General features: G+C 50.4%; 4 protein-coding genes across 5 annotated transcripts in view; 1 reads left to right on the top strand and 3 right to left on the bottom strand.

The window, feature by feature from the left end:
- Positions 1-96: 96 nt before the first annotated feature.
- Positions 97-2996, bottom strand: JTB (jumping translocation breakpoint). Its single transcript, XM_002922498.4, has 5 exons — positions 2564-2996; positions 2348-2385; positions 2067-2149; positions 1048-1127; positions 97-635 (listed from the first exon to the last, which is right to left on the bottom strand). Exons 1-5 carry the CDS (start codon positions 2644-2646, stop codon positions 479-481), a joined length of 441 nt encoding a protein of 146 aa, XP_002922544.1. The 5' UTR covers positions 2647-2996; the 3' UTR covers positions 97-478.
- Positions 2997-6247: 3251 nt separating this feature from the next.
- RAB13 (RAB13, member RAS oncogene family) lies at positions 6248-10234 on the bottom strand. 2 transcript variants are annotated; one of them, XM_002922497.4, is made up of 8 exons: positions 9931-10234; positions 8487-8547; positions 7638-7698; positions 7325-7402; positions 7129-7218; positions 6980-7045; positions 6821-6874; positions 6248-6644 (listed from the first exon to the last, which is right to left on the bottom strand). In XM_002922497.4, exons 1-8 carry the CDS (start codon positions 10052-10054, stop codon positions 6567-6569), a joined length of 612 nt encoding a protein of 203 aa, XP_002922543.1. In that variant the 5' UTR covers positions 10055-10234; the 3' UTR covers positions 6248-6566. The 2 variants fall into 2 exon arrangements, with proteins under 2 accessions (XP_002922543.1, XP_034523452.1); XM_034667561.1 differs by having other exon boundaries at positions 7638-7797; positions 9931-9998.
- A 2808-nt stretch (positions 10235-13042) lies between these two features.
- RPS27 (ribosomal protein S27) lies at positions 13043-14360 on the top strand. The gene is made up of 4 exons (XM_002922496.4): positions 13043-13200; positions 13390-13498; positions 13795-13905; positions 14275-14360. The coding sequence occupies exons 1-4, from the start codon at positions 13195-13197 to the stop codon at positions 14301-14303; spliced, it is 255 nt and encodes an 84-aa protein (XP_002922542.1). The 5' UTR covers positions 13043-13194; the 3' UTR covers positions 14304-14360.
- Positions 14361-14641: 281 nt separating this feature from the next.
- NUP210L (nucleoporin 210 like) overlaps positions 14642-20609 on the bottom strand; it is a 73596-nt gene continuing 67628 nt past the window's right edge. The window contains exons 36-40 of the mRNA XM_002922534.4: positions 19582-19832; positions 18531-18735; positions 15273-15377; positions 14924-14998; positions 14642-14841 (exon numbers count right to left, since the gene is read on the bottom strand). Of these exons, the coding sequence (XP_002922580.1) occupies positions 14738-14841; positions 14924-14998; positions 15273-15377; positions 18531-18735; positions 19582-19832 (740 nt within the window). The 3' untranslated portion in view covers positions 14642-14737. The remainder of the gene's footprint in view (positions 14842-14923; positions 14999-15272; positions 15378-18530; positions 18736-19581; positions 19833-20609) is intronic.

Below are 20609 nucleotides of genomic sequence, written 5' to 3'. Positions count from 1 at the left end.
TCAGAGTTCTTTGGCCTCAGGGGTTTGAATCATTTCAGGATACCCTAAGTGTCTGTACCCTGAGGCCCAGGCTACATGAGGAGGCATTTCAGGCACTTTTGTTATACATCTGCAATTTTATTTTTTCTTTGGGGTTAGGGTTGGGGGAAAACAGAGGTTTTGGTTTATTGAGAAATAAACTTTTTTGCTGAAATTATATCCTGAAAATTTTAAGTAAGTACCAGAAGAAGGGGAAGATAGGTAGTTGGTAAACTGGGGTCTAAAGTTCCTATCCCATTTCTGCCACCAGGACTTCCTGTCCCAAACCAAATTATAATAGAGAAGAAAATTCTATATTTTGCTTATTAATGATCTACACAAGACACAGAGAAGGAGGTGCCACCACAAGTTCTCAAGAACGAAGGGCACACGTCCGTTCATCCTACTGTCTGTGTCTGAGGTACAATCCCTAAGACCCCTATCGAAGAGGGGAAGGTAGCTATATGGATTCGATTTGCTTCCGGACCTTTTCCAGAGCTTTTCTGTCCAGCTGTCGCTGACGAATGATGACAAGGCAAGCGAAGACCAAGGCCACACCCACGATGGCCCCTTCGAATTTCCAGAATAAGTGTTGTTCCATCAGAGCTGAGCGGCAGCTAAGAGTAGGAAGAAACAGTTATTCCCAAGGAAGGCTGGACCACCTCTCCCTCCAATCTCCCTTCTAGTGAAGCCTAACCAAGATACATCTGAGGGGAAAAAAGGAAGCCACAGTCAGCCTTCTAACAGGTTTACCCTACACAAATCCCACTCAAATATATCATTCAGCTTATTTTCTAATGAGGTAAACAGAGCTGGTATTAACCAATTCTACTAATGAGAAAATAAGACCAATGATACAGTGCTAAGAAGTAGAGCTGGAAGTTGGGTTCAAATACTTTGGTTCCCCCCTCTTCCAATATGCCACGCTACCTCCAGACAGAGAGAAAGATGCGGGGCTATTAGTCTGCCTAAAATCACAAGAACAAAAGAGGTGATCTAGGAGGTTTCAAGATGAGAAACAACACTTACCTTTTGAATTCATTCGTCTTCGATGAGCTGCATGTGATTTTCTCCACATACCCTGTGGAACCACACTCAGGGGTGGTTTTCTGTCAGGAGAAAAAGACCAAAGCACATATCAGGAAAGGGCAGCAAAAGCAGAAAGACTGCCATTCAGAAGGGGCGAGTGCCTAATTGCTATGGCTCAGAGCTGATGGGCAACAGAGAACCAACAAAGAGTTCTAATGGAGAGGTTGGATGTATTGGTTGCCTGATAATAAACATACTGGAAAGAACACTTCAGAGGCAATAGTCTAAGAGAGACAGGTTCCAGAGCCTACTGGATTAAAAATGATCATGACTGGGGTGCCTGGCTGGCTCAGTCCGCACATGACTCTTGATCTCATGGTTATGAGCTCCAGCCCCACATTGGTGTAGAGCTTACTTAAAATCTTTAGGGGCAACCGGGTGGCTCAGTCGGTTGGGCATCTGCCTTCGGTGCAGGTCAGGATTCCAGGGTCCTGGGATTGAGCCCCACTTGGGTTCCTTGCTGGCTGGGGAGACTACTTCTCCCTCTCCCTTTGCCCAGCGCCCTCCTCCCCCCCATTGTGTGAAAGCTCTCATGCAAATAAAATCTAAAAACGACAAAAAACCCATTTGTAATAATTACAGATTTTTTAAAAATCTTTAAAGATTTAGAGAGAGTAAGGGCACACGAGCCAGGGGAGTGGCAGAGAGAGAGAATGTCAAGCATGAGTCCAGAGCCACACAATAAGGGACACGACCCTGAGATCACCACCCAAGTGAAGTCAAGGAGGCTCAACTGACTGAGCCACCCAGACGCCCCTAAAAATAAGATATTTTTTTTAAAAAATGAACATGATTATTAGCCAAATATTACCATTAACTTAGTAAAGGGGACATTTTCAGGAGAAAAACAAGTTCAGATGTGAACATACACTGAGACTGCAAGGAAAAATACAAAAAGACGATGCAACGGCACACTTAAACTGAGTACATGTAACAAAAACGGGAGACAGAATACTCACAGCCTGAAAATTAGAACACGGAGCACATTCTTCTGCCACCACAAACTCTTCCACCAGCCAGCACGGCAAATTTGAGGTGCTCACTAAAAAGGGAGAGAAATGCCAGCCCCAGACCTCATTCAGAAAATATTTCTCCCGAAGGTGCAGCCCATCCAACTTCCCAGCACAGCTGAACGCCCTCCTGCCACGTGGCGCCCCCCTTTCCCACCTGTGCTCCGGGTAAATGGGAGGACGTCAAAAGAAAACACTACGGGGTGTCGGGTTACCACACCATCACCCACCTGACAGCTTCTCCGCCCGCACAGGAGCCTCGGCTTGGCTGCAGCCCGAGGGAGAAGGGTGGGGGGTGGGGAGGCACAAATCAGAAGCCAGAAAACAGGGAGCTCCCCACTCCGCGGTGCAGGCTCACTCACTCCCTGCCCCACCGCACCCCCCAGGGGCGGGGACGACCCGATCCTCCCGCCCCCTCTTTTCCCCAGCCCTCAGCCTCTCCTCACCAGAGCTTTAAAGTGAAAGCGCAGAGCAACCAACAGAGGTGGCTGCCCTGGGGGAGGCCACCCCTCCCTCCGCCCACAGGCATGGAGCGCTCAGGGTCGCGCCTGTCGGGACAGAGGGACTTGCTCGACTGGCCTCGTGCCTCGGTCGGAGCGCTTACGCTGCAGCCCTCCGGAAGGTTCCGGGTCAGGGCTGCGGAATGCTGGGACTGCCTATCAGGGCAAAGGCATTACTGGGACGTCCCCATGGCGACGGCAAGAAAGGCCAACACGCATTTGTTGGACTGGGCTGTGAGCTCACTTCTTCGGACCCGCACGGCCCTCGGGAAAGGCCGCGGGGCGTACGGTTTAGCGCCCCGTCAGCCCCGGCGCCGTCCCTGTCGCGGCCATCTTGCCCCGCGGAGGATGCCGGGCCCGCGGGGGCGGGGAGAGGCGCCGGGGAAATGCCGCGGCCGCGGGGGATGCCGGGACCCGGGAGGGGTCTAGCTGCTTGGCGGCTCCGCGCAGGCGCGTGAATCGCGGCCCACTGCAGGCCGCGGGCTGGGCTGTGCGGGTGCCCCTTGCCCGGCGTTCGCCGGGACCGAGGTCGCCTGCGTGGCGCGAGGCGCCCGGGCCTGTCGCCCGTTGGCCCATTCTGGGCGAGGTGAGCAGCGACTCGGAAGGAACGGCCCGTCGCTGCCTCCGAAGACGCTGGAATTGCCCGTCAAGCCGCCGCCCCCCCCTTCCCGTCCCGATGGTCACGGGAGGGAGGCGACACTGCACCTTCTCCTCCCGAGGCGCGGCGTCGCCTTCTCGCAAGCTCACTTACTCTCAAGTAATTGTTTTGCGCAATCGCTGCGCCCCGCGTGGGGCCTGAGCTCTGACCCCGAGGCGAGGAGCGCCCACTCCCCCGGCCGAGCCGCCGGCGCCCCTGGTCCCGCTGGCTCGGGACTGCCCCCCGGGACTGGTGCTCTGGGGAGCTCCTCGGACCTCCGCGCTCCGGCTCCGGCCCGTGGGAGAACCGTAGGCGCCGTGTGAGGAGTACGGGGCTGGGAGTCCCAGGAAGAGTCGAGGCGGGACTTCGGGCGCTGTCCGCCTCTCCGTAGTCTCTAAAGTGGAAACGTGAACGTGCAGTTTCCAGGGTTTTTTGGCGAGATGCAGACGAAATGTGGAGTATAGTGTTTCCTTCATCTTCTAATTGCATGGGGTCCCATTACTGTCCTACTTTTTATTTTATTTTTTTAAAGATTTTATTTATTTATTTATTTATTTATTTATTTATTTATTTGACAGAGATAGAGACAGCCAGCGAGAGAGGGAACACAAGCAGGGGGAGTGGGAGAGGAAGAAGCAGGCTCAAAGCAGAGGAGCCTGATGTGGGGCTCGATCCCATAACGCTGGGATCACGCCCTGAGCGGAAGGCAGACGCTTAACCGCTGTGCCACCCAGGCGCCCCTCTGTCCTACTTTTTAAATTCAGCATTTAGGTAATTTTGGTCTTCAGTTATCCTGAAGAGTCGGGTATTGTCCCTATTTTGTGAGTAAGCTCAGAGTAGAAATGACTTCCGAGGTCAGCGAGTGAGTGAGAGAGCCCAGACGGTCCCTTCCAAGGCCAGATGCAACCCCTGCTTTCCATCCCCATGCAGTTAAACCTCCCTAAGAAGGTACCCACAACGCAGAGACCGGCCCGCACTCTGGGTTTATGCTTTACTGCCTGGTACTAGTCACTATCGAACTCTGCCCGTATTTTCCTGCTAATTTTACATATAGGTAGGTTTACAGCCTCCCAGACAATCAGACTGTGTGAGTTCAAGGAGGTACTTAAATTCATATAAGTATGGTCACTAGTAGTAATCTGTCCCCACTTCTCAAGATGAAAGGGCTTGTCCCCAGACGTTTTTGTTAACCCTAGCCCACATTCTCCTGTTCCCGAGAAGTCTTCCTAGCCTAAGTACAACAGCTGCCTCCCCCACCCCACAGCCCTAAGGACTACAGCACTTCGTTCTAGGATTAAGAGTATAACCAGTGCGATGTCCCATAAATTGTCTTCCCATCAGATGCAGAGCTGGCCCCTCAAGAGCAGGAACAATCAGACTCTGGAAAGATCATTAGATGGGAGCTGAGACTGGGCTTCAGTTTTCTTGTGACTATTTGCTCGTTCCTTTAAGTTACTGTTTGCGCACGTCAGTAGTTGTATGTTACAGGAAGTAGGTGTGAGTATTTTCCAGTACCTTTTAGCTATTAGGAAAGGTTTGCTGAAATCTTCTAACATCCTGTTACTCCTTATCAAACCTGACCACATCTCTTGACAAGCTGTGAGAGTCCTAAGCTCTCACTTCCGATAGTACCAAGCAACTGAGTACGTCTCTACGCTTAAACTGGATTTTAAAACCTCTGCTCTGGGGTGTGATGAAGATGTCAGTCAGTGTTCTTCCTGGGATTCACAACATGCAAGTCTTTCCTCATAACCTTGAGCAAAGCACACCAGCTGGGCTGTTGACTACAGAGCCGGGGCCTGATCTTTACGCCATAGAAGTTTGGTACTTAACCCATGTATTCAATCATTTCACAGTTCTCCCAGCACGGTCAGGCTTTTTCCTGGTGTCGTCTTTTACCAACAAACAGCAGCACAGAAAGCTTTGCTGCTGACCCCATGTTGTGCCATCCATTTCCATGCCACAGGCATGGGGATTTCTGAAGTGCCTTGAACTTCCTATCTGTAAATTAAACTTCTAATAGTATTTTGCATAAGCCAAATGTGACACGTTCATTAATCCTGATAAACGGTCGTCTGTGAGACAATTTTGCTGTTTAGAAACTATTGTGCCGTCTCTCGTAGTTCAACGTGGCTTTGTATGTTTATGGGCGCTGTGTGTCAAGCCTGAGTTTTTGGGTGGTGGTTCTCTTGCATGCCAGTAGGTTTGCCTCTTTGTTATTCATTACTTAGGAGCTGTTTTGTTAAAATTTTCTTGTCCTTCTTGTAAGTTCAACCCAAACTTGACCATTGTGTTTGGCACATACTAAATGTTCAGTAAAGATTTATGACTAGGGTGCCTGGGTGGCTCAGTTGGTTAAGCGTCTGCCTTTGGCTCAGGTCAGGATCCGAGAGCCCCATGTAAGGTTCCCTGCTCAGCCCCACCCTGGTGCCCTTGTGCGCGCTTTCTCTCTCTCAAATAAGTAATTAAATACTTAAAAAAAAAGATTTATGACTAAATGAACCTCTTCTGTGTCTCATTTTCCTCATCTATAGAAATGGAAAATAATGCCTACCAGCTACCTAAAAGGATTGCTGGCAGAATCAGAGATGCTTGAAATCACAGGCTAAACAATACCAGGTCCTGTTATTGCCTTGAGTCTAGGGCTGTCACTCCCCTGGGAAGGCCTAAGAAGAGTCCTCTGGAAACCAGGCAGGGCTCTGTCCATAGGATCCTCTAAACCCCATAATGGAAAGAGGATGTCCAGACCTCCAGGTTCAGAGAACCTCCTTGTTCTTTTCCTCATCCATGTAGGGACAGGTCCTGGTGTCACAGGAACCCAGCCTGATTCTGGCAGCCCAACCACCTTAGAGGCAGGAATTAGGTTTGATGATGAAAGTCACCAATCCAGGGACCTTTGTGTGGGTGGTGGCCTTTCATACTGAGCAAGACCACACAGGGTCAAACCTACAGAGGGGGTGCTGAGCCAACTCTCACACAACCCTAAAACCTGATCCAGTAACAACATATCAACTGTTTATTTACATTTATGTCTGCCCTAGAAGCCCAGGGAAGGTCTGACACCCAGGTCCGGTTCTTTCCTGCCGCCCTCCCCTCCTTTCACTCCCTCGCCTCTCTCTCCCTCCTCCTTGCCTCTCCTTCCCTCTCTATTCTACCTCCTTACCATCTCTCGCCTTCCTGTGTTCTTCTCCATTTGCTCCCTACTCTTCCACCATCTACCTACCTCTAGCCCCTCCAAGTCCCACGTGCTGTTTCTCTCCTGCCCACCCTCAGCCCTGCCTCCCTCAGGGTCAGCCTCCGGGCCTAGGGTCCTCAGCCGAGGGAGCACTTGCTGGTGTTCTTCTTGTCACAAGCTTTCAGGTCAGTGCCGGGGGGCTTGTGGCTGTTTCCCTAGAGGTGGAAGGGCACCGGGATCAGGGTGACAATGGCTGGCTGGGGTCTGAGACTGTACATTGTTTGAAGGGGATCCACCCTTGGGGGGTCTTAGCACTACTCCCCTCCCGAGGTTTCACTCCTAACACATACACATACACACAGCTGTGCCCAGGCCAGCAGAACTAACTCACCGATCTCCGGCCTCCTGACTTGAGCAAGATGTCCCGGGCCAGGGAACTGAAAGCCTGACGGGGAAAGGAGTGAGTTCTCAGAACAGGCTGGAGGGGAGGTTGGACTTGCTGTCCAACAGCCATCTCAGGAGTGGGGGTGGGCATGGGGATGTGTCTCACCTCATCCACATTTGTGCTGGACTTGGCACTTGTCTCGAAGAACCGGATCCCATGCTCCCGAGCCAGCTGTGGGATGGAGGGAGAAGAAGAGAGGTGGGTAAAGGGTGGCAGCCCTCTGGAATCCAACTTCGCCTCGGCCTGGCCCTCACCTTAACAGCCTGCTCCTTCTGCACCTTCCTCTTGGCCTCCATGTCACACTTGTTCCCCAGCAGCAGGCGCTCCACCCCAGCTGAGGCATTCTGGAAGCAAAAGGGCAGGAGGAGTAAAGTCGGGTCCTGCTCACCTTCGTTGCCCCTCACCCTCCAGGTTCTACCTAGTCTCTGGTCTCTTCAGCAGGGTCTTTACCTCTTTGATGCTTTTCATCCAGTTCTGAATATTCTCGAAGGATTTCTCATCTGTGATGTCATATACTAGGATAATACCCTGGGGGACGGCAAGGGTTCACCATGGAGCCTTGGGCCACGTTCCCCCCTTTCGGCTTCCTGCTCCTTTAAGTGACCCTGCAAGTTCTACCCATGAATCTACCCCATTAGTCCATGTGGGGCCCTCCCCCTCCCACACTGTGCCGCCTCCCATTTTCCTGCCCAACCCCTGCCCCTGGGTACTCATAAACCTCCACTCTATTGCCTCATCCCTTGTCCAGACCCACACCTCGTACCATGGCTCCACGGTAATAGGCAGTAGTTATTGTCTTGAATCGCTCTTGGCCAGCTGTGTCCCTGAAGAAGTGGAATATTTTGTGGGGCAGGAGAGAGGGAATGCTTCTCCAAAGAGAGAATTCCCCCTGCTAAGAATTTAGCTCTTGCAACAGGGTGGGGCTGAAAGGAACAGAATCAGAAAACAGTAAAGGGGGAAAAGGAGTAGGACGGCTGGGAGGTGACACAGACCTAAGGAATAAGGTCTCTCAGGTATATTTGCTGAACGTTTACTCTGTGCCAAGCTCCATCTTCGCCCTACCCGTGTAAGACACGTTTTACGGTCCCTGTTTTACAAATGAGGACAGAGATTTGAAGAGGCAGGTCATTCTGCAGCAGAACCAGAATTCAAACCACATCTGCTCTCATCTGTTGCCTCCTGAAGCTTCTTCAAGTCAGCAGCCACTCCCAGCCCTTCAGAGTCTCTAGCTTCCTAGGACAGGTCAGCCCTCTACCCCCGGCTTTCTGGGTTCCCCGGAATTCAGAGAGAGCACAGACTGAAAGTCTCAATTCTGCTACTTGCTGTATACCTGCTTTAATGCCATGTCCACATGACAGCCCTGCGGACATTTATGGTCAAGTTCAGAGAATTCTCTGGAGCCAGGAGAGGCAAAAGAGTTACAAAAAAGCTGAAAATAGATGAGGGAACTGGAAGAGAGATGGAAGGACGACGTCTGAGTGAGGTGACAGGAAGTGGCCTGGGAGAAGTACCGGAAGGCGCGGTGGGGAGGAGATATGCAGCAAAATGGGAGGGAAATGGGGCTAAGAGGTGAATGAGGGAATGTGCCCAGCAGTCCTGAGGGTTCACTCACCAGACCTGCAATTTGATCTTCTTCCCCTCTACATCCACAGTTCGGATCTTGAAGTCAATTCCTAGGAGGGCAGTGCACACACTGAAGTTGAGACCGTGTGGGCGTGTAGGGTGTGTGATGGGAGACACGGGAATGGAGCAGCAGCGGCACTAGGAATTCTATAGGGGGTGCACTTGGGAAGCAACCTTGTTGCAAGAGCAAGACAGAATTTTCTCAAAGCTGCATTTGTACAGGAAACACATTCTTTTTACTAAGATGTTACCGATCTGGGAGGGGGAGGTGATGGAAGTTCTACAGAGAGGCTTAAGGCACCTCTTGGGTCCACTCAGCCACACCAGCTGACAGCTCCCTTAATTCAGTGTCCCCCTCAAAATATGACTCCAGGATTCCTCTTCCCTTCTGTTTTCCTAGGACCCTGAACTCTCTGTGTTCCAGCCACCCTCCAGCCCTACAGCATAAAGAGCCGGGAAAGAGGTAGTTGATGCCAGTTCGTGTGAGTTAACAGCAGTCTATGCTTGCAAGCAAGAATGAGTCCTCCTGAGACTGAACTAGGAAAGACAGGCATTTTCCTTCCCTTTTCTAACCAGAATTGTCTTGAGACTCCCCTCGTTTTATTTCCCAGGCCAGAGGAGATGAAGAAAGACAAGAGGGGAGGAGGGGAGGCACTGTTCTTCGAAGAAACATGGGCACCTCCCCAGAGCCTGTTAGGAGCCCAGGAAGGAGGCTGAGTCACCAGGCTGACTCAGAGCCCCCAAAAGTCCCCCCACTCCCACCCTCCTTGCCTGGCTGACTGCATGTTCGCCATCCCAGTCCTTGGGCCATCTTCCAGCACAGACAGCCACTCTGTTCCACCCTGCCCACCCCCATTAAGTTGAGGGGCAGGGAGACTGGGAAGTGGTAAGGTGGGTACGCAATGGGAGGATTTGGAACCCACAAGACAGAAAGAAGCTAATGGAATTGGAAAGCATGTTCAGGGAGAGGGGGTACAGGAAATACAGAGAGGGTCAAGAGTTCTAGGTGGGTGGGGGTGGGGAGAGATGCATGGGAGGAAATAGAAAAGGATTCATGTGGATTTGGGGAGATGAGGGAGAAGGATGGTACCAGGAAAACGAGGGGCTGGCACATCGGAGAAGCTACCTGGAGGCCTCAGAGAAATGAGAGGTTGGGTACCATCGAGAGAGATGTGCGGGGGGATGGGTCTGAGACAGGGGCTGAGAGACTAGACTTCAGAAGACTGAAAAGTGGGGCCACTAGTAACCTGGGAGCCTGGGGGAGCTGGGGGTGTGGGGCAGGCCAGTCGGCTCACTGCCGAGGAGATGGAGGGGTGAGGGCCTGGAGGAGCCAGGCGTGTGGGACAGACAGGCCAGCGGGCTCACCGCGGGTGGAGAAACAGGGGCGAGGGCCTGGGGGAGCTGGGGGTCTGGGGCACGGCCGGCGGGCTCACCGATGGTGGAAATGTAGGTGTTGTTGAAGCTGTCCTCTGCAAAGCGAATGATCAGACAAGTCTTGCCCACCCCCGAGTCCCCGATGAGCAGCAACTTGAAGAGGTGGTCGTAGGCTTTGGCCATGGCGGACACTGGGGAGCCGGGGGAGGCGCCGGTGGGCGGGACCGCAGGGTTGGCGGACGGAGCGGCCCGCAGCCCAGGCCAGGAAGAAGTTTTCCTCCCTCTCCGCCCAGGCTCCGGGAAAGAGGGGAGGCGGCCCTGCCGTGGGCCCCACCCCCCTGGCCGCCCGCCCCTGCCCCCGGGACGGCCGGGCACCTCCCGCTCGCTCGCAGTCCGCGCCGGGGCGGCTGTGGGGAAGGGGGAGCCGCGGCCAGCCCCACGGCCCGCCGACGGGGGCGCCTCAGGCACGCGGGCACAATCTGGGGGATGCAGGCTGAAGGCGGGGCCGGCACCGGGGGCTCACCACAACGGGGGGCTGAGCCAACGGACCCGCGGTCCACTCAAGTGTGGACGCCTTCGGGGCACTTCTGGGCGCCGGGGTTCCCAGCGCTCACGTCCCGCCCAGCTCCCTGGGAACGCGGCCGGGCGCCCGGAGCACCAGCCACTTGTGGGGACGGTCTGCCCCCTGGTGGACGGCGTGAAAAGGAGGTGTCCTGCAGCTCCACGGGGCCCAAGACAGAGACACACCATGTACACACCAGACACACATACCTACATACCACGCACACCACATACACAACACGCACACCACACACATCACATACATACCACACCACATACACACCATGCACACCACACACGACACACACGTATCACATACATACCACACACACACACACCATGTATACACCACACACGTCATACATATATCACACAATCATCACATCACACACCTACATCACACCCACAATACACACATCACACCACCCCATACCACACCCCATACCACACACCTCATCCCCTCACACTTCTGCCCACACACACATACATTCCCCACACCACAAACACACTCTCTCTCTCTCACTGAGACACACTGGGGGGCTTTATTGGCAACAGTATTCAAATCTTCTGGGACCCTGTGTGTGATTTCTCTGACACGCCAGTTTCAGGAACACAGAGATTGGGACTATAAATGTCTGGTTTCGTTCCTTCGATGAGGTAATGGATCTTAGGACAGCCCGAGGCTGCCCTCCTGACACCACACTGAAAGGGCTATGACAAGGCAATGAAAAAGCTGAAGTATGGAAAACACGGCTACAGAGAAACAAGTTTATCTCTGCCTTTGAAAAAAATTATTCAAACTATCTGCTTTTCTAACAGTGCGTCAGTAGACCTGTCCCTGTGTAGAGTGTACTGGTGAAAAGACATCTTCTGTCACTTCGCTCATCCTTGTCTCTGTGTCCATGCCTGTCCCTTCTCGAACACAGCTGTTCAACCCCCTTTTGTCCATTCTCTCCCCTCCCACTGTCTTCAAGATGTATCACAAACCTTGACTCTTCTTTATTTCTCAATAGTCAAACCATCTCCTACCAATCCTTTATTTTTAAAAGATTTTATTTATCTATTTGACAGAGAGAGAGAGCACAAGCAGGGGGAGCAGGACTGGGAGAAGCAGGCTCCCTGCCGAGCAGGGAGCCGATGCGGGGCTCCATTCCCAGACCCTGGGATCCTGAGCAGTGCAGAAGGCAAATGCTTAACGCTTAACGCCTGAGCCACCCAGGCACCCCTCCTAGCAATCTTTTATTTTATTTTATTTTATTTTAATTTATTTATTCGACAGAGATAGAGACAACCAGCGAGAGAGGGAACACAAGAAGGGGGAATGGGAGAGGAAGAAGCAGGCTCATAGCGGAGGAGCCTTGATGTGGGGCTCGATCCCAGAACGCCGGGATCACGCCCTGAGCCGAAGGCAGATGCTTAACCGCTGTGCCACCCAGGCGCCCCCCTAGCAATCTTTTAAATTACTCTTCAACTTTCATGAATTGTTCTGATAAAAACCCATCAATTCGTTTTTCATTTTGCCTGTTCTGGACTCTTCATCCCCAGAGTGTGGTGTGTGCGGTGCTCACCTCTCGGAACAGTACTTATGCTGGTGTACACTGGCTGTCACTGGACCTTAACCCCAGTATGCTCTGCCCTTAGCTCTCAGAGCTTTGGCAACCCCCTCAATTGTGGCAGGCTCATTCTGGCCTGGGTTTTTGTCTTCACAAGCTCTTCCATCAACCTAGAATGCTTTCCTCCCAGACTGTGGCATGGTTGACACCCCGTCTTTCGGATTTCAGCCTAAATGTTATTTCCTCAGGGGTTTTTCTGGCCCCTCAGTGGTGTGCTGGAACCGGTTCTTGCTGGTCATTAAGAACAACGCCGTGTTTAACGAGGTCACACTGGTGGTTTGAAACTGGCCACGGTGGAAATACTTACACCACTGAAATTAGCAAAGGCAAGTCTGGGCTCCAGGCCCGTAGTTCAACTTTCACCAGCACGCCCTGACTGGAACTCACATGCCTCTCCTTTGAGTCCAAGATGCCACGCGAGTCATCTTCGATCCTCCTCATGCCAAAGGAACATTCTAAACATTGGGTCCGACTGTAGAAGATGATGCTTCGGTCTTCACGTTTGCTTTCTTCTCGTTCCGTCAAGCGTGTCAGTGCTGCGAGGATCTGAAAGCTCGGGAAGTCCGCGCTGCTGCAGATGGGCGGGAAGGGCTGTGGGAATGTAAAGTGGCGCCGCCGCCTCGGACGGCGGGGTGGCAGGACTTCGGGCGGCTTCTTGGGCTGTGCTGGGCGTCTCATTTCCAGTGTCCGCCCGACACAGCGTGCGGAGCAGGCGCAACGCCGCCCACAGCGAGCACTACGTTGGCGTCTGATACCGTCATTGAAGGGAAAAGATTGGAAAGACGCAACAAAACTCAGCGGCGGCTAACCCTCGCAGTAGGCTCGGGATGCGAGAAATAGGAGGGTTTGGTTTTCCCGTTTTTACACTTTTGAGTTGTTAACTGGCAAAGTAAACCCACTGAAAAACAGCAACAAAATCCGAGAAGTCCCGCGCACGACTCAGCCGCGCCGTCTTCCTCAGCAGACCTTATTAACACACTCCCACGTCGCGGCGCAGGAACCCCCGTCGGAAGGCGCACGTTAGAGGCGGCGCGCGGGCTCCGGCATGGCTGCCGAACGCGTGCGCGTCACTTCCGGCGGGCGGCGGATATAAGCGGCAGGATTTCCGCTTTCGCTCCTTTCCGGCGGTGACGACCTCCCCACGAGAACATGCCTGTGAGTTCCTCGGCCCGGGTCCCGGCAGAGCCCTCGCCTCCCGCGCGNCGGCGCGCGGCCCGGGGCCCGGGGCGGGGGTAAGATGGCGGCCCCGCTGCGGACGCCGGGCGGCGCGGGCTGTTGCTGCCGCTGCTGTCGCTGCCGCCCGGGGCCTCCGTCGCCCTGACCGTGCCTGTCTGCCCCTCGTAGCTCGCGAAGGACCTCCTGCACCCGTCCCCGGAAGAGGAGAAGAGGAAGCACAAGAAGAAGCGCCTGGTGCAGAGCCCCAACTCCTACTTCATGGACGTGAAGTGCCCGGGTGAGGGGCGCCGCCCGGGGGCACGACGACGACTGGTGGGGGGAGTGGGGGTCTGGAGACGGCGGGGGGTGAATCGCGGAGAAGACAGTGGGCCAGGGGGAGGGGTTCGGCGGGCCGGGCTGCTTCCGAGCGGACTCGAACGTGCATGTGGATCCGGCCCGTCACGTCTAGCGGAGACGGTGCATATTGGGGTGACGGAACGTCCCTGTCCTGACAGTTAACGCACGCGGGCCTGCGCTCGAGCGAAGAAAGGCGTGGAAAGGTCCTAACTCCCGCTTCTTGATGTCTCTTCCCAGGATGCTACAAAATCACCACCGTCTTTAGCCACGCACAAACGGTAGTTCTGTGTGTCGGCTGCTCCACTGTCCTCTGCCAGCCCACAGGAGGAAAAGCAAGGCTTACAGAAGGTGAGCGGATGAACGAATGTTGTCATTTTGAACTTTAAATTTTGTAGCGAGAGGGATCGTGTGTCAGTTATCTAACTGCCTCGTAAAGAAAGTCGTTCGTCCACCTCCCCCCAAAAAGTATTACGAGAAACCACATATTTATTAGTTTTAAAACACTGAGGTCTAAAGTTGAGGGGGAGGGGTAATAAAAGGGTTGTTTGAGCTAGCGATAAGAAGTTTCTTAAACGACTGAAGTGGTAGCTACAGGTTTAGAGCAAAGTAAACATGTAGCTTTCTTGTGGGTGGATCATCAGGCATGCCCTTGTTGTGTGGGGGTGGGGCAGGATAAGTAGGCCGCTGTGGGTTAATCTCTGAACTTCTTTCTTCCAGGATGCTCCTTCAGGCGGAAGCAGCACTAAAAACACCCTAAATCAAGATGAATGGGACACTATCCCAATAAACAGATTTTGGATACATCCTGTTTATTGTCTTTGTTTTACTGCTAGGAAGTTCCTACTTCAAGTACTCAGGGGCAACCAGAAGAGAGGACTGCTAGTCATTTGGGGCAAGTAAGTGGCCAATACTTAAAAAATCTATTTGGGACATTCTGTCCAGCTAGGCTCACTGAATAAATTTTCGGAACTTGATAGGAACGTGGGATACTATATAAATGGACATTTTCTTTCACCTTTATGTTTTCGTAGCATTAAGAACTGACAGTTGACCTTTAAAACACAGCCCAACACACCACTTCAGCGCAGAACTTAGGATCCTTTATTTAGTTTTTAGAAGCCTAGTTTGGGAGCTTATGGCTCCGGTTCTCTATAGTTGAGGGGATTTGTCCAAGTGGAGATTAGTGCCTTACACTCCACAGCCAGTGTTGTAGCCGACTCTGGCCTGGTGGGGGTTGTGGACTCATGAAAGGTGGGGGAGAACGTGTGGTGGAGGTATAAGAACCTAGGAGTAAAAAGAAACAGATGAAGTGTGAATAAAATGTGGATATTTGAGCTTTTCAAAGGTGAAGGTGGTGATCCTTTACCTGCTTGTGGTGTGCTTAGAGTTGGTACGTAAACAACAGGAACTGTCTGTATCTTGTTTAAGAAGGCATTGTATGCTGGAAAGAGAAGAAGGCAGATGTCATCATCTCAAGTCTTAGTGGTTTCCACTTCCAAGTGGGGTCTGTCACGTGCAGTTCACTGCTTCGTGGTAAGTTGAGCAGGACCTTTCATCCACTAGGTGACGGGCTAGGGAGGCTGAATGAGTTCCAACTGCTTGTCAGAAGTGAGATATGATAAACAGCTAATTTTCATTCTCATAGTTGGTGAAATTAAATGAAGGCAGTTTCTAAGTCAAAGTCCATGGTGCTGAATGTTGTAAGGGCTTCTTACCTAGAAAGATGAAAGCTGTTGATGCCAGCACTGCAAAGAGGGTAAAGAGGATGGTCTGGTGAGAACCCAGGAACTTCTGGAGGATACCTGAATCTTCACATTGATCTGTGCATTGGTCAGAACAATATAAGGTAATAGTTACTTAAAGCATTCAGGGCAGGTAGCTGTATTTAAAAACACAAGGTCACGGGTATCCAGCAGAAGCTCTCAAAACCCAGCCCTCTGGGAAATTATTTTGCTTCTTAATAGAGTAAAAGAGGTGAGTTATGTACTTGGTTCTCTACCTCTTTTTGGCTTGTTCCTATTTCCTAGGTAATAAACTCCCAAACTTTGACTCTTGTACTTCTTCTCAACTTAAAAAATGGATATTTAGATACTCTGCTACCTTAAGATGCCTGTTACCTTTCTGTGTATTTTAATTCCAAGTGACTTGTTTCTCTTAACCAAATTTGTGATTGTGGCAACTGAACTTCCAATTCTAATCCCTCTAACCTGAAATCTTTATTTGGATCACCAACCACTTTTTAAATCCGGGGGGGGGGAGGCTTGTCATTTTTTACTTAGAATGTCATTTGTAGGGAGCATTCTGATTTTTGTATAACACTGTCCTTAATAAAACTTAAGACTTGTGTTTTTGAAGCACACTTGACATTTGACTTTGGTTATTTCAAATTCTTCAGTGCCTAGAAATGAACACCTGTCCCAGCAGATTCCCCTGAACTTCAGGTCCTGTCACCAGGCCTTCCTACCTAGTTCCTATTCTGCATCCCTAATATAGGCCCACTAACTTTTGAACTTGTAACTGATTTTACTTCTCATGGTACTTTGTTTCAGAACTGTTTACAAACTGCTCTGAAGAACAGTTTGAGATTGTGAAGATTCTCTATACTAATCCTTGATCAGGTCCAACTGTTGAAAGCTTTTGGCTTTCCAATGTTCATAGGTTAAGAGTCCAAATAAAACTTAAGGAACATGATCAGCCTTTCCAATACCCCTTTGTTCTAGCTACAATGAACTAATTACTAGTTCCTTAATTAGGCCCTGTCTTATCTAATTTCTGTACCAGGTACTGTGTCTGGCATATACCAGTGGGCACTCAACATGCTTGTGTGAATAAGCTGAAGGCTGGGTTGAATCTTTGTGTCTGGCCACTCCTTCCTACCATGGTTGTACTGTTCCCACTGGTCCCTCTTAGCTCTGAGAAGTACAGAGATTCTTAACCACTTATTTGCCATGAGCAACTTGGGCAGTATGGTGAAACCTATGGATCCTATCTGAATGTTTTTAAATGCAGGAAATGTGTAGGAATAAAGGAAACCAATTATATAGAAATTAACCAAAATGGAATAAATTTAATTGTGATACAGCTATGTTATACACTTAGCAAGATGTTAAAAATGTCCTTTTTGATAACAGTAACCTGCTTTAGTAACAAAGATCTAGGCTCAAGTCTGATTGACTGCTGTAATTTTTATGTAATTTTGAAGTGATTTTGAGATCCAATAATTGGAACATGATAATAATTTGAATTCTGAGTCACACATTGCTATTACTGTGGTTTGTTGCCTATATTCATAAAGTCAGTGGAAATGAAGACTTACAGTCAGATGTTAATTGAAAATAAAGGTGCAATTTCCCCCCCCCATTGAAGTCATGGGTACTTCCATCCATTGACCCTTGCAGAAATCCATTAAAACTCTTGATTTAAAAACTAACAGAGGGGCGCCTGGGTGGCTCAGTCGTTAAGCGTCTGCCTTCAGCTCAGGCCGTGATCCCAGCGTTCTGGGATCGAGCCCCACATCAGGCTCCTCCGCTGGGAGCCTGCTTCTTTCTCTCCCACTCCCCCTGCTTGTGTTCCCTCTCTCGCTGGCTGTCTCTATCTCTGTCAAATAAATAAATAAAATCTAAAAAAATAAAAACTCTAACAGAAGGAACATAGAGTTGAACACTGTTTCTAGTCCTGGGACCTTTAGCATCTCAATTTCCTCAATTCTTAAAGAGAAAAACATCTACTTCAGGAGTTAAAAGCAAACAAATGCGTATAAAATGCACTTAGGGTATTGGCCAGTACATATCAGGTGCTTGTAGAAACTGACCTTCCTTCCACTGGAGATGAACAAGGGTTCAGTCCAGTTCACTCCTAGTTAATTCAAAGAACACTTTGTCTAGAGGGATGGGCGAGTAGAAGTGACAGTATAAGAAGAATGATTGTTTGGCTTTCCTAACACTTTTCCATGACTACACATGTTCCCATTCCACCCAGACCTGGCATAGTTTCTAAACTGAGTAATGGCTAGAATCAGGATTTTGGAAAGCGAAGTCTTAGTGCTAGGACTATCACCATTTGCCCATTGCCTGATGGAAAAAGATCTGCCAGGTATTTTTCAAGAAATACATTTATCAAGAGGTTTAAAACACGGAAAACAGTACACTTAACAAGTCTGAGAAGTTCTTGTTAAGTTGTTAACTACTCTTAAATACGTACGTTAAGTAGAATATCTTGATGGTGTTAAGAGAGCACCCTGAATGTTCTAGGTAGGCTTGGAAAATAAAAATCCAGGGATGCCTGGCTGGCTCAGTCGGTTAAGGAGCTGCCTTCAGCTTGGGTCATGATCCCAGGGTCCTGGGATCAAAGTCCTGCATTGGGCTCTTTGCTCAGCGGGGAGCCTGCTTCTCCCTCTCCCTCCCGCTCCCCCCATGCTCAGGCCTGTGTGCCCTCTTGCAAGCTCTCTGACAAAAAAAAAAAAAAAAAGATCCATGCCCCAGCTAGTTTGAATAATCTTGGTCCGAGTGGCTGAATGTTTCTCATTAACTAAGCAATACATTCTGTGGTCTTTCCTCCTCGAGATTAAAAACAGGAGCCCCCTGGGACACCTGGGTGGCTCAGTCCGTTGAGCGTCTGCCTTCAGCTCAGGTCATGATCCTGGGTCCCTGGGATAGGTCCCAAAGGACCCTGCTGCTCCCCCTGCTTGTTTTCTCTCTCTCTGGCGAATAAATTTATTTTTTTTTTTTTAAAGATTTTATTTATTTATTTGACAGGACAGAGACAGCCAGCGAGAGAGGGAACACAAGCAGGGGGAGTAGGAGAGGAAGAAAGGCTCATAGCAGAGGAGCCTGACGTGGGGCTCGAACCCATAACGCAGGATCACGCCCTGAGCCGAAGGCAGACGCCCAACCGCTGTGCCACCCAGGCGCCCCTGGCGAATAAATTTAAAAAATCTCTTTAAAAAACAAAAACCAGGAGCCTCCAGTGCTCACCTGCACCAGACTTATCCTTCAGAGCTCTCACTAGCACAGCCTCACTTTGACTGGTGAGCTCACAGGAAATATTGATGAAAATGGGTGATGCCGTCTGCTGCAGGGAGGTGAAGTTGACTACTCTTACGGGATAGACAGCCAGGCCAGGCGTGAGGGAAGACTGCCTGTGGCCGGAGACCACTAGGACGGGGGAGCTGGGGAAGACCTTGGAGAAAAGATAAAATGGCACTTGGTTGACAGAAGAAAAATCAGTTTTGTATCAATACTGCGTTACAATCTTAAACATACAGTAAGATCCCTGTTTATTCCTAGTTAGCAATCTGAAGATAAGTCATCTGCTTTTTCACACTCGTGTTGAAGTAGGGGAAGAAAATGATCTATGGGAATAAAATAGGCTTCAAAAAAGTTTTAAACTAGGGGCACCTTCGTGGCTCTGTTGGTTGAGCATCCGACTCGGATTCAGTTCAGGTCCTGATTGGCTGGAGGGATCCAGCCCTGTGCTGGACTCCACACACAGCAGGGGTCTGCTTGGATATTCTTTCCCCTGCCACTGACCCCCACCCCAACTCCGCTCACATGCACTCTCTCTTTCTCAAATCTTAAAGTTTTGGTTGCCTGGGTGGTTCAGTTAAGTGTCTATCTTCAGCTCAGGTCATGATCCCAGGGTCCTGGGGTTGAGCCCCACATCCGGCTCCCTGCTCAGCGGGGAGCCTGCTTCTCCCTCTCCCACAGTCCCTCTTCCTGCTCATGCTCTTTCTTTGTCAAATAAATCTTAAAAGAAAAAAAAAAAGCTTTAAACTAAGATTCTAAAGATTGTTTAAGATGATACTGGTGTTCTCTTCCAGACTGACAAAGCTCATGACCTAAATTCTAGATTCTGGGAGTCCCCTGGCATTGTGAAGAAGACAGGTCTTCTTCATTCTGTTTTAAGAACCCCTTTGAATTTTATCAAAGTCATTCCCTAACTGTTCCTTTGCCCTTGGACTAGGAATGAAGACTACTTTTTCAAAACTTGGATCTCAGTTATGTTTTGGTTCAGTGCTTCACATACCTCTAGCTTCTCAAGAACTCTGTCCACCCCCAGCACTCTTATCTCCCCGATGTCATGTCTGTGGCTAAGAACCAATTCTGACTGGTTGATGTAAAAGGCTGGGATGAAAGGAATGAGGATTCTTTGCATTCCATTCTTGCTCCGTTCACTGACCAGTGTGGCCCACCCGTAGACTGAGGTGTCAGCCATGCTGAGGGCCTGGAGCAGCTCTTCTGACTGGGGTCGAACCTTGATTAGGCAGACATAAACCCCTGAAGAAAAGATGAAAAAACTGAGTGGGGAAGGTTGAGAGGCTCTATTGAGCCAACTGGCTTAAAACAGGAAAAATGGAAGCAAGTTCAGAAGAAAATGTGAACTCAACTTTGTTCACTATTAGCAGCCTATTGGCCAATGTGGCGGGAGGATACCAAAGAAAAACAGTCCCAGACAACCCACAGTTGAACTTGTTGCTTAAATCAACATAGGGGGAGTAGTAAGTAACACACTGCAAACAGAGAAATTAAGGGGACATAAAATGAAGTAACCAAGAGTTGCCAAGATCAGGAAAGGGTTTGTGAAAGATGCTTTGAGCATGGCTTAGTCACTTCTCTGTCAAACCATATCTTACTGGAGTATTGTTGTTCTAGTTACCCATGCTCAAACTCAGCTGTCTTTTCACAGACACACTTTCCTTCATTCCTAAATCCAACCATCCTTCAAATCTTGCTAACTCACTCATCTTTGGAAATTTCTGACACCTGCCCCTCTGTTAGTATTTTCCTGTTACTCTGGGCTAGACCCTCATCAGTTCATGCTTGGATTACTGCAGTGGCCCCTTTACTGGCCTCCTTGCCTCCTAGTCTTCCCTCTCCATTCTGTGTCCTGCCAAGCAAGCTCCAGGCCCTTGATTACCTGGGATGTCCTGGCCTCTGGCCTCTTCACATCTAGCTCACTCCTAGTTACCCTTCCACATGCCTTGCTGTGTAAAACCACACTCTAACCCCTAGGTTCGAGGTAAATGCTCCTCTTCTCTTTCTGAATCTACAGCA

This window comes from Ailuropoda melanoleuca, chromosome 8 (assembly GCF_002007445.2).
Source record: "Ailuropoda melanoleuca isolate Jingjing chromosome 8, ASM200744v2, whole genome shotgun sequence".
NCBI lineage: Eukaryota > Metazoa > Chordata > Mammalia > Carnivora > Ursidae > Ailuropoda > Ailuropoda melanoleuca.
The sequence above is the reverse complement of the archived record's forward strand: the minus strand, read 5'-3'. Positions and strand labels throughout refer to the sequence as shown.

Bases quoted from the DNA above. Each gene is read 5' to 3' on its own strand.
- RPS27 (XM_002922496.4), top strand. The intron at 13,499-13,794 runs GTGAGGGGCGCC...GTCTCTTCCCAG, and splicing joins CATGGACGTGAAGTGCCCGG to GATGCTACAAAATCACCACC. The intron at 13,906-14,274 runs GTGAGCGGATGA...TCTTTCTTCCAG, and splicing joins AAAAGCAAGGCTTACAGAAG to GATGCTCCTTCAGGCGGAAG.
- RAB13 (XM_002922497.4), bottom strand. From the start codon at position 10,054: ATGGCCAAAGCCTACGACCACCTCTTCAAGTTGCTGCTCATCGGGGAC. The intron at 8,548-9,930 runs GTGAGCCCGCCG...CTGCCCTCCTAG, and splicing joins CACCTACATTTCCACCATCG to GAATTGACTTCAAGATCCGA. The intron at 7,219-7,324 runs GTAAAGACCCTG...TTTTGCTTCCAG, and splicing joins GGATGAAAAGCATCAAAGAG to AATGCCTCAGCTGGGGTGGA.
- JTB (XM_002922498.4), bottom strand. From the start codon at position 2,646: ATGCCTGTGGGCGGAGGGAGGGGTGGCCTCCCCCAGGGCAGCCACCTC. The intron at 1,128-2,066 runs GTGAGTATTCTG...TTCTCCTGACAG, and splicing joins CGTGTTCTAATTTTCAGGCT to AAAACCACCCCTGAGTGTGG. The intron at 636-1,047 runs GTAAGTGTTGTT...TCCTACTCTTAG, and splicing joins AAGACGAATGAATTCAAAAG to CTGCCGCTCAGCTCTGATGG.